At 41.5% G+C, this 18,571-nt stretch overlaps 1 protein-coding gene across 19 annotated transcripts in view; it reads right to left on the minus strand.

The window, feature by feature from the left end:
• ANKS1B (ankyrin repeat and sterile alpha motif domain containing 1B) overlaps positions 1-18,571 on the minus strand; it is a 1,057,476-nt gene that overhangs the window by 264,934 nt on the left and 773,971 nt on the right. For all 19 annotated transcript variants that reach the window (XM_038558749.1, XM_038558744.1, XM_038558739.1 and 16 more), the window contains one exon: positions 14,808-14,960. In XM_038558749.1, coding sequence (XP_038414677.1) covers positions 14,808-14,960 — 153 coding nt within the window. The remainder of the gene's footprint in view (positions 1-14,807; positions 14,961-18,571) is intronic.

The following is an 18,571-nucleotide window of genomic DNA, read 5'->3' on the forward strand; positions in this document are numbered from 1 at the left end:
CAAAGGGCAGAGGGTTTTGGCTTTGGGGTTTGGAAGGTGGTGTCCGGCTCCCTAGCCCGCATCCTGTGGGTCCCGTGGGGGGTGCCCGACCCCCTAACCCCCATCCTGTGGGTCCCGTGAGAGGTGCCCGACCCCCTAACCCCCATCCTGTGGGTCCCGTGGGGGGTGCCCGACCCCCTAACCCCCATCCTGTGGGTCCCGTGGGGGGTGCCCGACCCCCTAACCCCCATCCTGTGGGTCCCGTGAGGGGGTGCCCAACCCCCTAACCCCCATCCTGTGGGTCCCGTGGGGGGTGCCCGACCCCCTAACCCCCATCCTGTGGGTCCGGTGAGAGGTGCCCGACCTCCTACCCTCCATCCTGTGCGTCCCGCGGGGGGTGCCTGACCCCCCTCCCCACTGTCCCGCGGGTCCTGTGTGCACACCTGTGTACCGGGCGGTACCCCGGGGTCCCTTCTGGCGGCGCACCCCCGAAATCCTGCCTGCATTTTTCTGGAACACTGTGTGTAACCCAGCGGCCCCACTAGGTGGAGGTGGAGCCCCCCCCCCCCGTTTCTTCTTCTAAGGACCCTTACCCCCATTCCTGAGGGCCCCACCCCCAGGACCTCGTAACCTCCAAAGGCCCTACCTCCGAATGCCATGGCTTTGGGGTTAGGGTTTCAACCTGTAAATGTGGTGGGGGGTCGGGGTGGGGGGGGCGGCCCCTCAGTTCTCTGCCATCTGTAGAACGGCGGTGGCAGCAGAGGGCCTCTCGGGGCACTAAGGTGGGATGAGGTGTGTCCGCACAGCTCAGCGGTGACGACCTTGCTTCCTATGTGACCATGTTTAGGTCACTCAACAAATACGCATTGGCGGCCTCCAGCGTGCTGGGCGCTGTCCTCGGGGGAGGTGCAGGGGAACAGAACACCTCGGCAGCCTGGTGCGGCTCACGGCTTAAGTCGTAAGGAAGAGCCAGGATGGAAAGGTGGCAGTTGAGTGTGGCGCCAGGGCCCGCTGCATCCCCGTGACTCCAGGGAGCCTCTTCCTCGCTGAGACACAGAGAGAAGGGGACCACGAAACTTGGGATGCTGTGTGAGCCCAGAGACTGGACATGAGGAACACAGCTGTAGAGGTGTGCCTGGCGGCTCTCGCCTGAAAGGGGCCAGCTGAGGTCACCTGTCCGCAGGTGATGTCCCAGAGGTGGCAAGGAAGAGTGGAGATCTGAGAACCAGATCTCGAGGACCAGTGATACTTAATAAACAGGAAGGTGGAGGATGAGGCACTGAAACTCCTACTACTGTATGACCGTCACCATTGCCACTACTGTGGTGTCTGTCTAGAGGAGGCAACTGACCTAAGGAACTACGTTCAATCAAAAAAAAAAAACAAAAAAAAACGTGTGGTTAAGGTAATCATGGAACTGCCATCCCATCACCTCTGCATATTCTACTGGTTAAAAGCAAGTCATAGGTTCTACACGCGCTTGAGGGGAGGTGATGAGACAAGAATATGACTTATTAGGAGCCACTCTGGGGGGTGTTCACAAATTCCTTATCTTATTTGGTTGTCTATCTTTTATTATTGAATCTGAGAGTTCTTAAGACATTCTGGAGGCACTTTAAAAAATTAAGTAGTTTTCTTTTTCCCCCAAAAATATCTGTGGCATACTCATTCTGAGCTAAGAGTCGGTGTGCAACAAACACTTGAGCAATACACAAGGATGGTTTTTCCATTAGACAAATACTTTAGGATTTAATCTTATAAAAATAATGTGGTTTAATGGCCAATTACTTTACCAATTTTTCATCTTTCTATAGATTTAATAAATCCATTATTATATAGCATATTTACCATCCCAGTTACTATCCAGTAGTGGGGTGGGCTCCTGTCCTCAACTTTTCCATACATTTAAGCCCTGGGTCCCTTAGTATAGTACCCTATGTATTTTTTTCTATGGGCCCCCACACTTTAGCACATCTAATCATTTTAGATTTTCCAAGACAGTTTTGATTTCACGAACTCTAATTGGAGGATTAGAAACAATAATAAGACCATCCATAGTTCTAAAATTCTCTCTTTTCTCTAATCAAATGTCTCTCTTGTGGTGGGTGGGTTGATGGTACCGATTGTCTCCATTTTTCGTCCTGCCCTTCATCCAAGCCATTTACCTGCCCTTCATCCAGGTCATTCACCAGGCATTTTCAGCTCATCCCAACACAAGGTGAGCAAATTTCGAGCCTCTACTCTTAGCCTCATTCTGAGTTGGTCATTTGACTTCCTTCGGCCGACTACGAGCAGGCATGATGCAAGCAGAGGCCTGGCATTGTGCTTGCACATTTTCCTTTCTTTCTGCCTTGCCCTGTGACAGTGACCAGGAGGGCAGGCTAGAGGGTGGGACATGGGGACCCCCTCCAGGCTGCCCCCAGCTGCTTCAGCTGAGACCATCCAGAGCAGCAGACCAGAGCTAGTGGGCAGAGGTGAGGGAGCCAGCCGACATCAGAAGAAATTTCTGGCCAAGTCCAGCCTAAGTTACTGCCCTACAGCCCTGGGAACTAGACACATGCTTACTGCCTCAAGCCACTGCATTTTCAAACGGATTGGGGCACAGAGCTGCTGTGGGCAAAGGATGATCCGTAAGGCATCCCACCGATCTTGGGAACTCGGAAGATGCCCCTCCATCTGGCTGTGGGGAAACAAAGACAGAGGGCTCTTCCTATGTGCAAGGCATTGTGCACGATGCTCTACTAGGTTATTGTAGAGATAAATATCAGATATTTATTGAATATTGGAAACAATATTACCTATAAGATAGATACTAATATTATTAAAATGTTAGTAGCAAGCGTAGAGAAAGTTAAGGGACTTGCCGAAAGTGGCTAAATGGTAAGAAATAAAATGGGAAGCTAATCCCTGGGAGACTGGTCTTCCTGTCGATGCTTACTGCTTCCTCTGCGGGTCCCCCCATCCCACCTCTTCTGCCCACCCCCAATCCCTTCAGGAGAAGACTCTGTGCTCCACTTTGGGATGCAGAGACCACCTTATATTTAGTTTCCCCTAACACCGTGTTCTTACATCCGGTGTTAAATGGCCATCTCCCCCCATCAGCCTGCAAGTTCTTTTGAGGGTAAAGTCGATAAAATCCTTATTGTATTTTCTCCACAAATCTATGAAATATAATTTTTAAAAAGATCATGATCCTATTCAAGTTTTAGGAAATCTAATTATCTCCCCAAAGCAGTTGATACCAAAGTAAGACCGGACTAGAGAATGTATATATTTATATGTCAAACACACACACACACAAATATTTAAAAGGGCACTGTTATTCCAAATCAATCTAATTGGTGGAATGCAGAGTAGAGTTTTCTCCATTTTGTTATACGGTTTTAGGCATACAGTGTTTGAATTTGGCTTTTGAGGTCTACAAATTAAAACTCTCCGGTTTCATGTTTTATTATATCAAATTGATATAAAACTGGCACCGAATTTGCAATTAGTTTCTGCCTTTAAGAAATTGTCTTACTATTTAGTCACTTGACATGTACTTTAGGTATGCTGCCACCAGGTGGCGGCAGGGTGCCAGGCATAAGATCAGGACAGTAAGGAATTTACATGCTTCCTGAGGTTCAAGGTAATAGCTTTTTGCTTAAGTTCAAAAGTAATTTGAGACTAAAGATATTCAACTTAACATAATACATCTCTTTAGCAAAATAGCTAGACTTAAACTCTAAATCAACTTTAAATATCTTTAAAGCAGATATAAATCCCAAGCTATGAAATCACCTACCTAATCTCCCTCCTTTTCAGCTTTTTGAATTATATTCATAGTGGGCTGATTCTAACACTAATCTTATATATACACTTTAGTAAAAATGTTAATCTTTAGGATTTACTCTGACTCTATATTTATTGTCAATCTCTTCCATCATAGCTCATATGTCAGGCTTCAAGATTCCTAATAATTTTCTTTTAACAAAAATACCTCTTTGGCTTCCATTTCCTCTAAGAAGACAAAGATTTATCTTTTCAGTACGATCTCAGATCTCCTAAGGAAGACCTAAAGCGTTTCTTCATGAGGATAGCATGAAAAGTGTATTTGCATTTTATGGAGGATTTTTTTCCTTTTTACTTTCTGCGCTATAGGAGTAATCCATTAGAATTTTTTTCTCCTCACAAAGCTCCTAGAAGCACAGAGCCAGTTTAGTGTATTTATCTATTTAACTGCAACATACATGAATCTCCTTAGCAACAGGCTCTGCCCTAAATATCTCCAAAGAGTTCTTAAAGAAACAAAAGTCCTCAAACCATGTTAGAAAGCTGAGCAAAATTCAGAATAAAAAGTTATCTGACTTCATTATAATGAATAATACTATATATTTAAGAGAAGCAATTTTGGTGTAAAGAAAATATCAACTAGTTCAAGAACGAGTCAGAAGTTACCACTCTTATGGGTTGTCAAGCTGAGACTTTGCAACAGGACTTAAGGGTTTAACTAAGATTATGGAGGATAACCTGAGAATGAGTACATCCCTAACCTCTGAGCCGTTCCTCTGTTCGGCCCTAGGTGTTTCATTTCAAGAATAAGGAGGACTATGTGGCTGAGAAGCAAGGGTCAATGCCGTGTAGTTGCAGTGAGGGCGGGGGTAGGGGAAAACAAAAGAAACTAGCAATACTGTACTGATGTGTTGTCAAGAAAAAGAAAAAGGTGGGGGAAGATCCTCAGGAGCTCTATCCTGAATGTTGCTACAGGAGCTGAGAGAGTCATCCCACCTGACATTCGCCCACTCCAGGATGGCAGGTTCTGAGCAGCAGTAAGCAGTGACGGTTTGGGCAGGGCTGGTGGGGAAAGAGGATAACTGTTGGGAGACGGGAGGTGGGGTTCAGCCCTGCAGAAAGGGGCTGGCATTGGGAAGGGGGCAAAACAGCGGCGGGGCAGCCGTTCCTAGAGACCAGACGTGGTACCCTCAACAGGACTTTCTAGGTTCCAGCAGGTGAGTACTGAGAGTGAGGAGCAAATGGCAGCTAAGCAGTGAAAGCAGCTGTTCCCAGCCTCCCTAACTCTGGGAGACAGAGCTGGGGAAGACAGAAAGGAAAGAGATAGGTGAAAGAACAGTAAAATAGAGAGGGAAGAAAAAGGGATGGGTAATAAAAAGCCCTCATGTGATTTGGAGTCTCACAGAAAACCTACGAAACCAGTGAGGCGGACACTGTTATCTTCTCTTTGCCATTGGGAAGTGGAGGCCCATTGGTGGTGAGTGATGTAAGGTCCCATACTGAGCGGCAGATTTATAAGACCTCAAATTGAGTGACCTGATTTCAAGGCACAGATGAAGGAAGAGAGGGTGCATTTGAAATGCTGACACACACCATATGTCCTACCTTTGCTTTGTAAACAGTAAGTACAGTTTTTTACATAACCAGGGCTTAGCCTTTTAAGAGTCAAACTGAAAAGTTTTAGTCACTACTGGAAAGCATATCTGAAATGTATCATATTTGTCCTAACCTCCTTTGAATACAGACTATAATTTACCCTCTTCTTGATACATAGGGATAGAACAATGAAAATTGACTCTGTATTTATGTCCTTCCAATTGAGGGATAGTCTCAGGTTCTAAGGAGACACAGAAGTGTTATTGCTGTCGTGCCTAATACACTTGTGGCTGCAAATAGCTGTATAGCAGAATCGGCTGACTCAGCTCCTTCCTCCCAGCCAGCTCTTCCTCCTTGAGTGTGTTGGCTTCCCTGCCTACTCTTCTGATCATGTCATTCTCCTGATTAAAATCCTTTTAATGGCTCCCCACTGGTTATGTCTGTGGTTTTCAACATTTAACTCACCTGGGAAGCTTTTAAGACACTCCGAGTGCCCAGATGCTGTCACCAAAAATTCCAATTGTTTAGCCATGGGCCCTAGCCTATAGGGATTAAGAAAAGGAGCATGGATTTGGGCTTCTGGCCAAGATGGATTAACAGGGATTGCATTTATCCCCACTGTGCTTTCACCTGAAACAACTAAAAATCCTGACACAGTATATGAAACATTGATTTTTAAGATGTTGGGATGAAGCAATGAAGGACACTGATGCGTTGAAGATGAGAAACAAAGTGAGAACTACAGTTGCCTCAGTTTACCACCTTGAGGGAATTCCCAGGCCATGGTGCAGGAGGAGGAACCAGGGAGCCTGGAAGACTCTTTGAGTTGAGAGGATAGATGGAGAAGAGGCCCTGCGGGGGTGGTGGGCTACAGGGGCTGCCGTATGCGGGTAGAGTACTGATCAGAACATGCATGTGAGCAAACTGTCTGCGGCTAGTTAAAAAAAAAAAAAAACTACATGAAAAGATTAGTGGGAATAGTATATAGAGTACAAAGGGGGTTGGTAATAGTCTGCACTATTCAGACTAGGAATTCTGGAAACTCACAGGACATTGTTAGAATACTCAGAAGCATCTTGCCTTGGTAGCGAGAGTATTAGCTGATCAACTGATGCTCTGGGCTTGCTTGATGAACCTTTAGAGCAAGACCTGAAAGGATCAGAGTATATCCCAGGAGATTTTCCATGTCCCAGAACAAAGATCAAGAATACTTACAGGAATAAAAAAATATCCAGCACCCACCAAAGTAAAATTAATAATACTTGGCATGCAATCAGAATTACCAGGCATGCCGAGAACAGTGAGGAGAAAAATCAATCAACTCAAACCAATCCCAAACTGACACAGATATTAGAATTAGAATATGAGGGCATTAAAACAGTTGTTATAATAACCGCATTCCATATGCTCCAACAAGTTAGAGGAAAGATTGAGCATGCTAGATAGAGATCTAAAAAAAATATAAAAAAAGACTCATGTTTAACTTCTGAAGATTAAAACTATAATCATTGAGATAAAAAATACACTGGTTGTTAATAATGGCAGATTGGATATTACAAGAAGAAAAGATTAGTGAACGTGAAGTCATACAATAGAAACCATCCAAATGAATCACAGAGAGAAGAAAATATTGATAAAAGTGAACAGAGCATTGATGAGCTGTGGCCCAACTTCAAATAGCCTAATATACATATATTTGGAGTTTCCAAAGCAGAGGAGAGAAACTGTGGAACAGAAAATAATATTTTAAGAAATAATGGCCATAGTGCAGCCACTATTGAAAAGAGTATGGATGTTTTACAAAAATTTAACAATAGAATTACTATACAACCTGGTAATACAACTTCTTGGTATGTATCCAAAAGAGTTGAAAACAGGATCTTGAGAAGGTATTTGCACACTGATGTTCATTGTGTCATTGTCCATAATATTCAAGAGGTGGAAGCAACCTACATATCTATCAACAGACGAATGGATAAAAAAAATGTGGTATATACATATAATGGAATATTATTCGGCATTAAAAAGAAGAAAAATCCTGTCATCTGCCATAACATGGATGAACTTTGAGGACATTATGCTAAGGGAAATAAGCTAGTCATAAAAAAGACAAATACTGTAGGATACCACTTACATGAGCTATCTGCAGTAGCAATCAAACTCTTAGGAACAGAAAATAGAATGGTTTTCCAAGATGAAAAGGTTCAGTTTTCCAAGACGAAAAGCTCAAGAAATCTGTTGCACAACAAAGTGTATAAACACCACTGTACTTACACTTAAAGATTCTCAACATGGTAAAATGCTTGTGGTGGTGGTGGTGGTTCGTAAAACTTTGAATTGAGAGGACTATGATCAAATGTACACTAAAAACGAGAAAATTGTGTAATATGTGAATTACATCTCGATAAAGCCATAAAAACAAGTTCTGGACGTCCCATGGCGATGAGAGAATGCACAGTCCTAAAGTGTCATGCGATGTGATGCAAACAAAAGAAGCTGGGTGCAAGAACATACTGTACAAAAACAAGCACACTGAACTCTGATGTTGAGAGGAGGATAATGGTTGTTTAGGGGGTGGTGGGGACACTAGTGACAGAAAGGGGTCTTCTGGGCCATTTCTTGTTCTGGGTGCTAGTTACAGGTGTGTAATTTTTTGGTGAAGATTCATTAAGCAATGCCCTTATGAGATTTGTGGATTTCTGTGTGTACATTATACTTCCAGAGAAAAGTTTTGAAAAGGTGAAGGGAAAAGGAGAAACATAAGAATTTAATGGGAAATAAAAAAAAATTAAAAAAGGGAATGACCGAAAAACTTCCAAAGTTAATGAAAACTAGAGATTTCCTATCTAAGAAGCTCAGAAATAATTTATGTACAAAAACCATGGGGAAAACGACATCAAGCTTCATCACAATAAAATTGTTCAAAACCAGAAATAAAGAGAACACCCTTGGGTGCAGCCGGGGGTTGGTGGGGGGAAGACAAGTTAGATACAGAGGAAGAGCAACAACAACAACAAAACCAAAAGAAGAAAGGATAACAGCAGATGTCTCCTCAGAAATAATGCAGGAGAGAGGATGTGGCTCCACATCTCCAAAGGACTGTTACACTAGAATTCTATACTCAGCAAAAACAGCCTTGGAAAATAAAGTCTTTTTACCAGCAGCCCCACACTATAAAAAAAGTGTTAAGAGCTTTAGGAGAAGGAGAATGACAGCAGATAGGAACAGAGTTATAGACGAAGGAATGACAAGCAGGGATGGCTTTGTGGGTGCGTGACCTAAGAGGTTATTCAGGCACCTGCTCCTCAAAGGACTCTGCTTGGCTTACTGCTCTACTGGCATTGTCTTAAAAATATGTCAATACTTTTTGAACACAGGGTCCCTGATTTTCATTTTTCCACTGGACCCTCAAACTATAAAGAATTATTAATGGTTGTAAGGAGGCCTACCTTGTGGCCCATGAGGGTGTGGGAAAATCCTGAGAGGCTGAGCTTGGATTAGTCATATGTTCAGGCAAGGAAGACCACAGAGGGAGCTTTCTCTAGAAGAAATTAGGAATGCTTTGGTCTTGATCAGAAGAGTGAATGGCATCTGGGGGCATGGAAGAAGAAAACAAACCACCGTTGTCCACTAAAATAACTTTTTTTTGGGGGGTAGGCATTTCTAGATAGAACATGATTTTCCTTTTTTGTACAGAGGTGGTTCATACATGGCTATAATCAGAGGAGTTTAGCACTTCTTGAAAATAGTTTTTTGCTGAGTGCTCTCTTCGGGTATGAATGCCTTGTTTAGTTTCTCTCTCTCTCTCTCTCTGTGTGTGTGTGTGTGTACTAATTCTGGCATCAGTGCTTCAATAATGCCTATTCCAAATACTGACCCTGAGGTACTGCAAGTATGTGAATTTACTCTGAATGCAAAAGAAGAGCTATATTTCTTCCAATGACATGCTAATGTCTAAGTGTCTTCTAAGGTAGTATAACTCAATCTCAGTGTAGGTCAAAGCTCCAAAGTCGAGAGCAGCACGATAGGTGCGGATGTGTAAAATATGCTGAAAGTCAGGGAACCAGTACTGCCAGTGTTAGTCCATCACCACTCCCCGGGCTGGATGTGAAGGGGCCAAACATCACTGGAAAGTGAGCATTTATTTGGGGATGATCATTCCTCTCTTGTAAAGGAGGGAGAAGTGTGCTTTTCCTAAGAGTTGAGCCAAAGCGGGAAGCTTCCAGAGAATCCCTGTAAGAGCTTGCAGTTCAGATGCAGTAAGGGAGGGTGATGGAGTCTGGGGGCTTTGCCTGATACAGACCTGGTACCAGTCTGAAGCTTGGAGGAGGTACCTGGGTGTCCTGATGTCTTATGAAGAGCCAGCTATCCTGTATGCAGACGTAAGTGGAATGCTTACCTCCATGGAGAATTTAGAGTTTGTTCTACATTTGAATACTCATATCCAGTTATCTAGTGAAAGCCTTTGGCTTTGATTAAAGTTGTTAACATTTGAAGTGTTGGACGATGTAGCCTCCCGGGTGTGGAAATATGAATATTTCTCATTTATTAAGGTCCTATAGTGAAGGCATAACCTTTTACTTAAAATAATTGCTTTGGAAATGGAATTATAACATTTATCCTCCTCTTACATCCCCTGCAATTTGTGAATTTGTTGAGTATTCTCCTTGCTTGGGAGTATGAATTACCATTTGCCTTTTTCTGATACATGTACCCAGACACAGGCGCACATGCTCACATGCATGATCCAAAAAAGACTTTTAGGGAGTAAATTTAATTGCATTTACAGCAATAAGTGTAGGATAGAAAGGAGTGAAGAGTTTATAATGTTGATCATGAAATAAAAAACATCAAAGCAGTAATGAGTCTAAATTTGATACTGATGGGACTGTATTTCTACAGCATTTAAAGCAAATAAAGTCACACAAAGATTTAACACAAAATTAGAATGTTAAATTTGAAAGATTCTTAGTATATCTCCAAGTGATTAGATTGTCACAAAATTTCCCTGGAAAGGTAGAAATTAAATCAACAACATTGCAAACAAAACAAAACAAAACAAAAAAACACCACTGAAAAACCAAAAATCAGAAAAAATCTGACAGTCCTAAATGAAAGAGTGATGTAAGTATAGTTTCAGCAGCTATTAGGCAAGAAGAAAATAATCTTCTAATCAATTTACTGCTGCAAAAATAAGTCAAATTATTTTCAGGGGACACATATAGGTATTGTTACCTTAATTATTTTGTTTCTCCCAGAAGGTATTTAAAACATAACCAACCACTGTAGTCAGATTTTTTTTTTTTTTAAATGGGGACATGACCCTTTTTTTTTTTTAATTTTTATTTATTTATGATAGTCACAGAGAGAGAAAGAGAGGCAGAGACACAGGCAGAGGGAGAAGCAGGCTCCATGCACCAGGAGCCCGATGTGGGATTCGATCCCGGGTCTCCAGGATCACTCCCTGAACCAAAGGCAGGCGCCAAACCGCTGCGCCACCCAGGGATCCCTGTAGTCAGATTTTTAAAGCTATTCTTATACTTACAAATAGAGAATTAAGAATGCATTAAAGCTGATTTTAATTTTGTTATTTTGATGGGTACTATTTTTTTTAAGATTTATTTATTTTAGAGAAAGAGAGAGAGTAGGGGGGTGGGAGGGACAGAGGGAGAGGGAGAGAGAGTCTTAAGCAGATTCTGCCCTGAGCACAGAGCCCTACACAGGGACTCGATCTCATGACCCTGAAATCATGACGTAAGACAAAACCAACAGCTGGACGCTTAACCAATTGTACCCTCCAGGCTTCCCTTGATGGGTACTTTTATCATTATCAGTATTGTAGGCTGTTGTAAGCATTAGCTAAAATTATTTCCTTGGTAAATAATGGTAAACCCAATGGGAAGAAATTAATGACATGTTCTACACTAAGATTCACACATTAATAAATTGGACAGTGTTCAAATTTATCTCATCTAACCAAAATCTCCTTGGTAGGTACTTGGTGGTAAAATAAATTATTCGTTATTAATAATAATTATTAATTGCCATACTTCTTTGGTTGAGGTTATCAATAGCAGTAGGAACCGCTGTAAACCTGGTCATAATACCTTGTACAGGGCCTGAGTACTAATGCACCATTAACTAGTCTTTAGCTCTCTCAACAAGCCTTTGAAGAGGACTATAATTCAAACGAGAGGTTTATCCAGCTAGCATCTGCACAGGGAACAATTTGGCTGACAATCTCTCTCAATATATTCATATAACACTAAAATATCAATACAAAAGTAAAAATAATGTTAATGATGCTATTAATGATAGTAGCAGACAGAGGCAAAACAGAGCTATTAATAAAAGAGCTTCTGAGTATGAAGCATAGATTAGGGAATAGAAGGAACAATTATTGGCATCTAAATTCTTTAAGTCTAGACACACACAGGAATCTGTAAAACCTATATCCTGAAAGTTTTTTGTGCTCAATTTCCACTGCTGAGAATACTGATATTAAGAAATGAGATTTCTATTGCTCTCCCTCATCTCTGTACTTTGGGTACTTTTGTGACCAAAATCTTCATTAGGTTATTCAAATAACCTTGTTTTTCAAAGGCAATAATGTACTCAGCCCCCCTCCCCCCAAAAAATCCTTGGGGTCTTTTTGAAAGATTATAATTTCAAATGTATTTGTACTTTTCAAATCACAATTTTGTATAGTTTGCATTTCTTCATGAAAATACTTTGAATAGACTTATACTCACTGAGAAATGTGTTACCATTTTCAAATATCAAGCAAAATACCATGTGAAATTGGAGGCTTAATCAATACTATTTAATGATACTAAAGGTATGTGTAATTACAGCAGCAGCCAGCCTCCTCACCCTCTGTTCTCCTCCCCTCCATCAGCACACCTCTGTATCAAAGACAGCTCCCTACCTTGCACTTTTCACTTTACATAGAGCAATGGGCACTAAAGCCATTTGGTTTCCTTAAAAATGAGCCGTTCATTACAAAGATTCAGGATGTGAATTTCTCTTAAGAGCTTTGCTCTAAATCAAAGTGACTGCACATTCCCTTCAGGCTAGAAAAAAACAAATTATGGGTACTTAATATAGAATTACTGGGCCCATATATTATATATGAGATTATTTTATATTTGGATGTCTTCCCTCATGAGTTGGGATAAATTCAAGTCTTGAATTTGAGACTAGCCTAAAGCTTTGTAAGCCAGAGAGGGGCACGCATTGCGCCTTTCTTTCATTTTAAAACTCAACAACCTGGAACCATCAAACTCACTACCCTTTGCAGCAGTTCTGGCGGGCATTACAATTTTGTCCTTTGATTTCCAAGCCTAAAGGTATAGATCAATTTTTGTTCATAATAAATATATTTATGGAATTAAATGACTCCCAAAGCCTCCTCATTCAAGAATGTGAACTTGCCCATAAAGATGTCACAAACTTTAAGTTCTATCAGTTTGGAAAATATACCAGGTTGGTATTAGATGCAGACGTACTCCAGGCCAGAGGAATTGGCCTCAAGATCTAAGACACAGTGACTATGTTTTCTGGTTCCGTTACAACAGAAGTACCTGTGACAGGTACTTCTCTCCGGATTGAAGTCCGATTGTATTACAGCAAATGTAGCTAAAGGGAAAACGCTTCAAAAGTCTGTATGGGTGGAGAAAGGTATTCTTCTGTCCCAACTCAAGGCTGGTTGGCATGTGGGTGGTGGTAGATCAGTCCCTGAGCCTTGGCATTAAACCCGGGGCCTCAGCGCCTCACTGACCTACAGGCATTGCCATCATCCACAGGGAACACAGTGACCCAACAGGGATTCCTAGGTTTCTGGTCCCCCCAGGGCCAAGAAATGTGTGGGTCCTAGCTCACATCTTAAACATCAGCCCCAGCATTTGGATTCTGAGAGACTCACTGTCCTGCTTCAATGATCCTTGCCTCAAAGAAAGCATTTTATAATACAGTTCTATTGGAATCCCTTCTTTTCAATGAGAGATTACTGCTAATGCCCTGGTAAGTGAGTGATTCATGTGCTGTGTATTTGTTCTTCAGTGGGGAGCAACAGTATTCAGAAGATGTTATACAGAGGTATTTGTCAAGTTGTATAATTGACTAGAATGTTACTTAATGGGAAGCCTGTTTGTTTGATCTATGGTAGGTCCCCCTTCAACAAATGGCTAACAGGAGGTGCTTGGAGGAGAACTGCAATCTCCCGGATGCAACCAGAATGCAACACAGTCTCAGTTAGTTCCACTGTGCTGCCACACACACTAAAAACAAAACGAATCAGGGGATTTCCATCAGGGTTTCTGCTGAAATAATGGTAGCTTTTGTGAGTGCGTGAGGGCAGACAGAAAAGAGGAACTGATGGCAAAGTAAAAGAAGGAGCAAGAATTCGTCTATTTAACTTGATTTTTAGATCAAAGAACAGTTTTTATGAGATGTCCTAGAAAAGACATTACTTTTAAGACTGTTAAAAGCATAGTTATTAATAATAATAATGTAAAATAATTAATGGCATGCAATATGTAGCCACTGGACTTGTGCAGAGAAAGTGGCATAAAGAGTAGAATGGATCTGTATTGAACCAGAAGAAATTTATTTGCTTTATCTTTCAACTTATGGATGGGTTTTTAAAAAATTTTTAGAATATAAAATTTAAATCTAAGAAATCCTCTAAAAGATTAAATGATTTTTCACTCATTTAGGAAGAGAAATGTTCAGGATACCAATGTGAAGGCATGATAATTACATGTTCCCACTCCATTTCTTTCATTCCTTGATGCCATTGGGAATAAAAGAGCAGTAAAAATGAAATAAGTATCAGTATTAAAAACCATTTACACAGATTGAGTTGATCTCTTTGGGCTTGAATACATGGCAACATATATTGGCTAGTTTTTATAAAAAATCTATTTCAATTATATAAATAAAACAGACAACTTAAGATTAGATATAAGCCCTGGGTAATAAAATGTCGATATTATAGCAGCCTATTTAATATGAACAAACAAAAGCAGTGTGTATTCAAAAGTAGGGTTTATACATGCAGTCAAAGAAACAGAATGGAGATAGGAAACTAAAGATGAGAACTCTAATCTTTAATGGTGAGTATGAGCAAGATCAGGATGGGAGCCTATTTGTTATCATGCTCATAACCTGAACTGACTAAATCTTCTAAAATGGGAAGCCTCAAAACACTTGGGAGGTTTTCTTGGATAATGCAAAACACCCTGAGAGTTCTCCTAGTTCTCCCCATCAGAACTTAAAAAGACAAGTACTGTGGAGCTCGACTGGAACCAAGATAGTTGTATATTTAAAGCAGAAGGCATACCTGTAAAATCCTGATGGATGTCCGCACAGTAACAAAGAAAAAAATGTTACCTACCTCCAATGTGAATTTCATTTACCAAGGGTTGAATGGGGAAGGTATGTTTAAGAGACCAACTTACGTTAATAAGTTCAACCTCCCAGATTTTTTTCAACAGGTCCATCGATGTGTAGCCGTTAATTAGAAAGGCTTTGGTGTAGTCCCCTAGTTCAATGGAATCCAGCCACTCAGCGACAGAAGTGGGATGATAGCCATCATGGCCAATGGGTCTCATCTGTAATCAAGAAAATCACATTAGGATTAGGATTATTTTGAGTCCCCACAAACAGGATGGATCCTGCCACTTGGAAATTTATCTGATCTGAAGCAACAGGTCTTTTTGGATAAGAAACTAAGGAAAACCAAAATACTTTGGTTTGCACAATTCCAAGTAATTAGTAATTTTCACGCTGAATTAGCTCTCAAAAATGCACCCAGAAATTTCTAATTTGGCTGCTATGTCAGCTCCACATTTGAGAAGACGAAATATGTCAAACTTCTGGTGTAGACATTATTGACATCCTGTTGGATGAAATCTAAAGTCATGGCAGTTGAGTCATATTCACTTCAATGTGCAAGAAACTGCACTCCCAAAATGTAGATGATAATTCTCATATGTACAACATCAAAGCATGTGAAAATACTGCACCGCTTAAACATCCAAAGGAATTCATGCTTATGCAAGACATGTATTGTAGGTAGTGCAAACATGCTGGAGAAACATACTGCAGTGTTAAGCCAGTAAAGGAGAGGCTTTTCGGTGTTTAAAGACCATGTGTTCTGCATAGACTCTACAGTATGTTAGACATGAATAGAGAACTTGCTGGCAGACAGCTTCCTATTTTTTGTCAGCTATATACAGATATTTTTTTTTTCCTTTAGGAGAACAAAGAAGTGTGACAGCAGCATAATGTTTCTGAGTTTAAATTGGAGTGTGAAAGTAATTTAAGCAAGAGAAACTTCTGGGTTTAAATTTTTGTGTGATTATTCTAGTCTTTTTAGCTTTTATTTGAAATTTTAGTTGAATTTATGGTTATTGGATTTTTGAAGGAACTCATTTCTAAGACTTGTGTTGCTCTGCATGCCATTACCATGCATCTAATACTTCAGTTATTACAGACAGTTGGCACCTCATCAACCTCATGTGATCCTTCAGTGCAATTCAGGATAGGAAGAGCAAAACAGGGCAAAATACATAGATTTTCCTCTTCCTTCAGATTCGAGGAGATAAATATTTAATGGAAATCTAGATGATTCTGATTTGTGCAGAGAGAAAAGATTAGTCTGGCCATCAGGGGTTGAGATTTTGATCCTAAATATGATAGGCTCTCTGCCACTATGCAGCGTTCTCATTTTGAAGGTTCTTTTTACTTTCATTTTTTTTAAAAATTAGATTTGAGGTGCTTGTTAGGGGATCAACACCTATGAAAGGAGGGATGAGAAGGAGGGTCAGGCAGAAGAGGAGTCAGACTGTGATGGGTCCCGATGAAGCCTCCGTGAATCCGGGGGAGGGGACGGTTCTGGAGCGGGTCATGCTACTAGAGGTCTTGTGCTGGCAGATGACTGGACCTTTGTGGCTCCCATCTCCACATTCTCTATCACTGGATGCAGCTGGCATGGGGCAAGCATGGCTCTGGTGAGGCAGCTCTCCCCAGCAGAGGCTGACTGTGCAGATGCTGACAGCTGGAGGCTGTCTGCTGACCACTCTCCCCACTGCTGGGCAAATCCTTCCTTGAAGAAAGAGCCAGGAGGAGCATGTCCACGTCTCCCAGAATGCCCTGGACCCAGATTCACCCAAGGTTAACATTTGGCCACACTAAATTTCTACATTTTACTCTATACCCACTTTCTCATTCACATGCATACAATACACGTTTGATTGTAGGTGAACCATTGGGAAGACCTATTTTCCCCCCGACCCTTTAGCAGACATGATGAAGTTTCACCTCCTGATGTTTCATCAAGTATCTCCTAAGAGCAAGGACATTCTCCTATGTAGCCACAGTAGCATCACATTCAAGAAATCCAACATTGATCAAATTATATTAATATACAGTCCATATGCAAATTTCCCACATGGCCCCCAAAAGAGAATTTGTTGCTGGTTTTTTTTTTTCCCCTTGTGGACAGGCTTAATCAATATTTTAAAGTATTTCTTCAGCTCTTTTATCTCTCTTTTCTTCTTCTGGGATTATATTTACTCTTTCATTTTTAAATTATTTTTTCTCCTTTCCTCTTTTCTATTGTTCCACTCACCAATCTATTTTCCACTTTGAGGTTTAAATGCCCTCTATTGGGAGTTATGGTATAATTCTTCATTTGCATTAGAGTCTGAACGGTCAGGCTTTTGTATGTCACTTGCACACTGGACTGACCCATTTTAGCTACTCGCTGAAGGTGTGTTTAGTGACATTTAACACAATATTTATTCCGCAGTAGCTACAAATGTAAATGACAACTCAGGGTTTGTAAAGTGAAGTTTAGTGGCAGTTGCAAATAACTGAGCGTAGTGTGTGTAAAATTGGAGATTAGGATCCAAACCAGAGGTACAAAGATACTAAGTATCCTCATATACTATGGGTCATAAAAATACTGGGGCTAGAGATATTCTCCAGGACTTATGAAGAGGTAGTTGAACCAATGCTACCATCCTGACTAATCACAGCAGCCTGGGAAACTCCCTGACTTCCCCAGTTGACAGCTTGGCAAAGTCTTAGTGTTAGCTGTCCAGAACTCGACTGCCCCAGTGGCAGATACTGAGGACGAGCTTAGGGAGCCTTGAATCAATCTAGGGTAGACTCAGATGTCCCATCCCGGAGAACTTTGCACTGGCGTCCTCATGGGTCACCCCAAGCACACACACAGAACAATCACTGGCCACCTACCACACGGAGGTTGGCTGATGGTCACAGTTAGCTGAAGAGCACTGGTGGGGACATCAACCAGACCTCTACAAAGCAAACCCAATTCGTAGAAGGAAGTTTGTTTTTCTTCCCCATTCCTCCTTCTTGCTCCAGTGGGAAGACATTTGGAATCAGAGAAGAGAGAGGTGCCAGTTCCTCAGGGGAAAGAAGCCTAAACTTGGGGTCAGTGGGGTGGGTGGGGGCAGAGTGAATAAAATTAAGGGCTTATGTAGATTGGAACTGAGTTTTCAATATTTTACATGACTGGCAAGTTAGTGGGTATGTCTGAATGACATTAAAAATGTAAAGAGAGAAGCAGTTGAGTTTGGTTGAAGGCAGGATGTGGGGGGGAAAACACATTAGTATCTGACTAAATGCAGACTCTTGGTAATCTGGTTCCTCCTGTAAGGCAAGTTCTCCATGAGCAACCTTGAGGAGGTGAGAGGGAGGAACGTATCTGGGGGAGAATGAAGATGCAGGTAAAGTAGAGAGCAAGAGTGGAGAGAACCTGGAGATGAACACACGGACAGATGTGTGCAGGGGCAGGGTTCCTCCAGCCACTCAGTCATTCACTCACTCACTCACTCACTCACTCACTCACTCACTCACTCAGTATTTAGTTGGTGCCTATTCTGATGGATGTTGTGGGGCAGGACAGAACAAAACAGTCATAGTCTCTTCCTCAAGGAGATTATAACTCTTAATTTAAAAAAAAACAGGCAAAGAGATGACCAATTAATTATGAAGGCTCTGCATACCTGAGGAGAGGAAGACATTAGAGCCAAATGAAGTTACAAAATTAACTTGACACATATTTAATGATATGCAGGATAGTTGCTGTGCCGCACAATAATGTCTTTTGAAGCAATTCTTCCATCTGCTCCTTCATTTCTGTTCCTACTGCTGCTGCCCTGGTTAGGTTCTTGTTGGTGCTTATGAAGAC

The sequence above is a fragment of the Canis lupus genome, chromosome 15 (genome assembly GCF_011100685.1).
Source record: "Canis lupus familiaris isolate Mischka breed German Shepherd chromosome 15, alternate assembly UU_Cfam_GSD_1.0, whole genome shotgun sequence".
Lineage (NCBI taxonomy): Eukaryota > Metazoa > Chordata > Mammalia > Carnivora > Canidae > Canis > Canis lupus.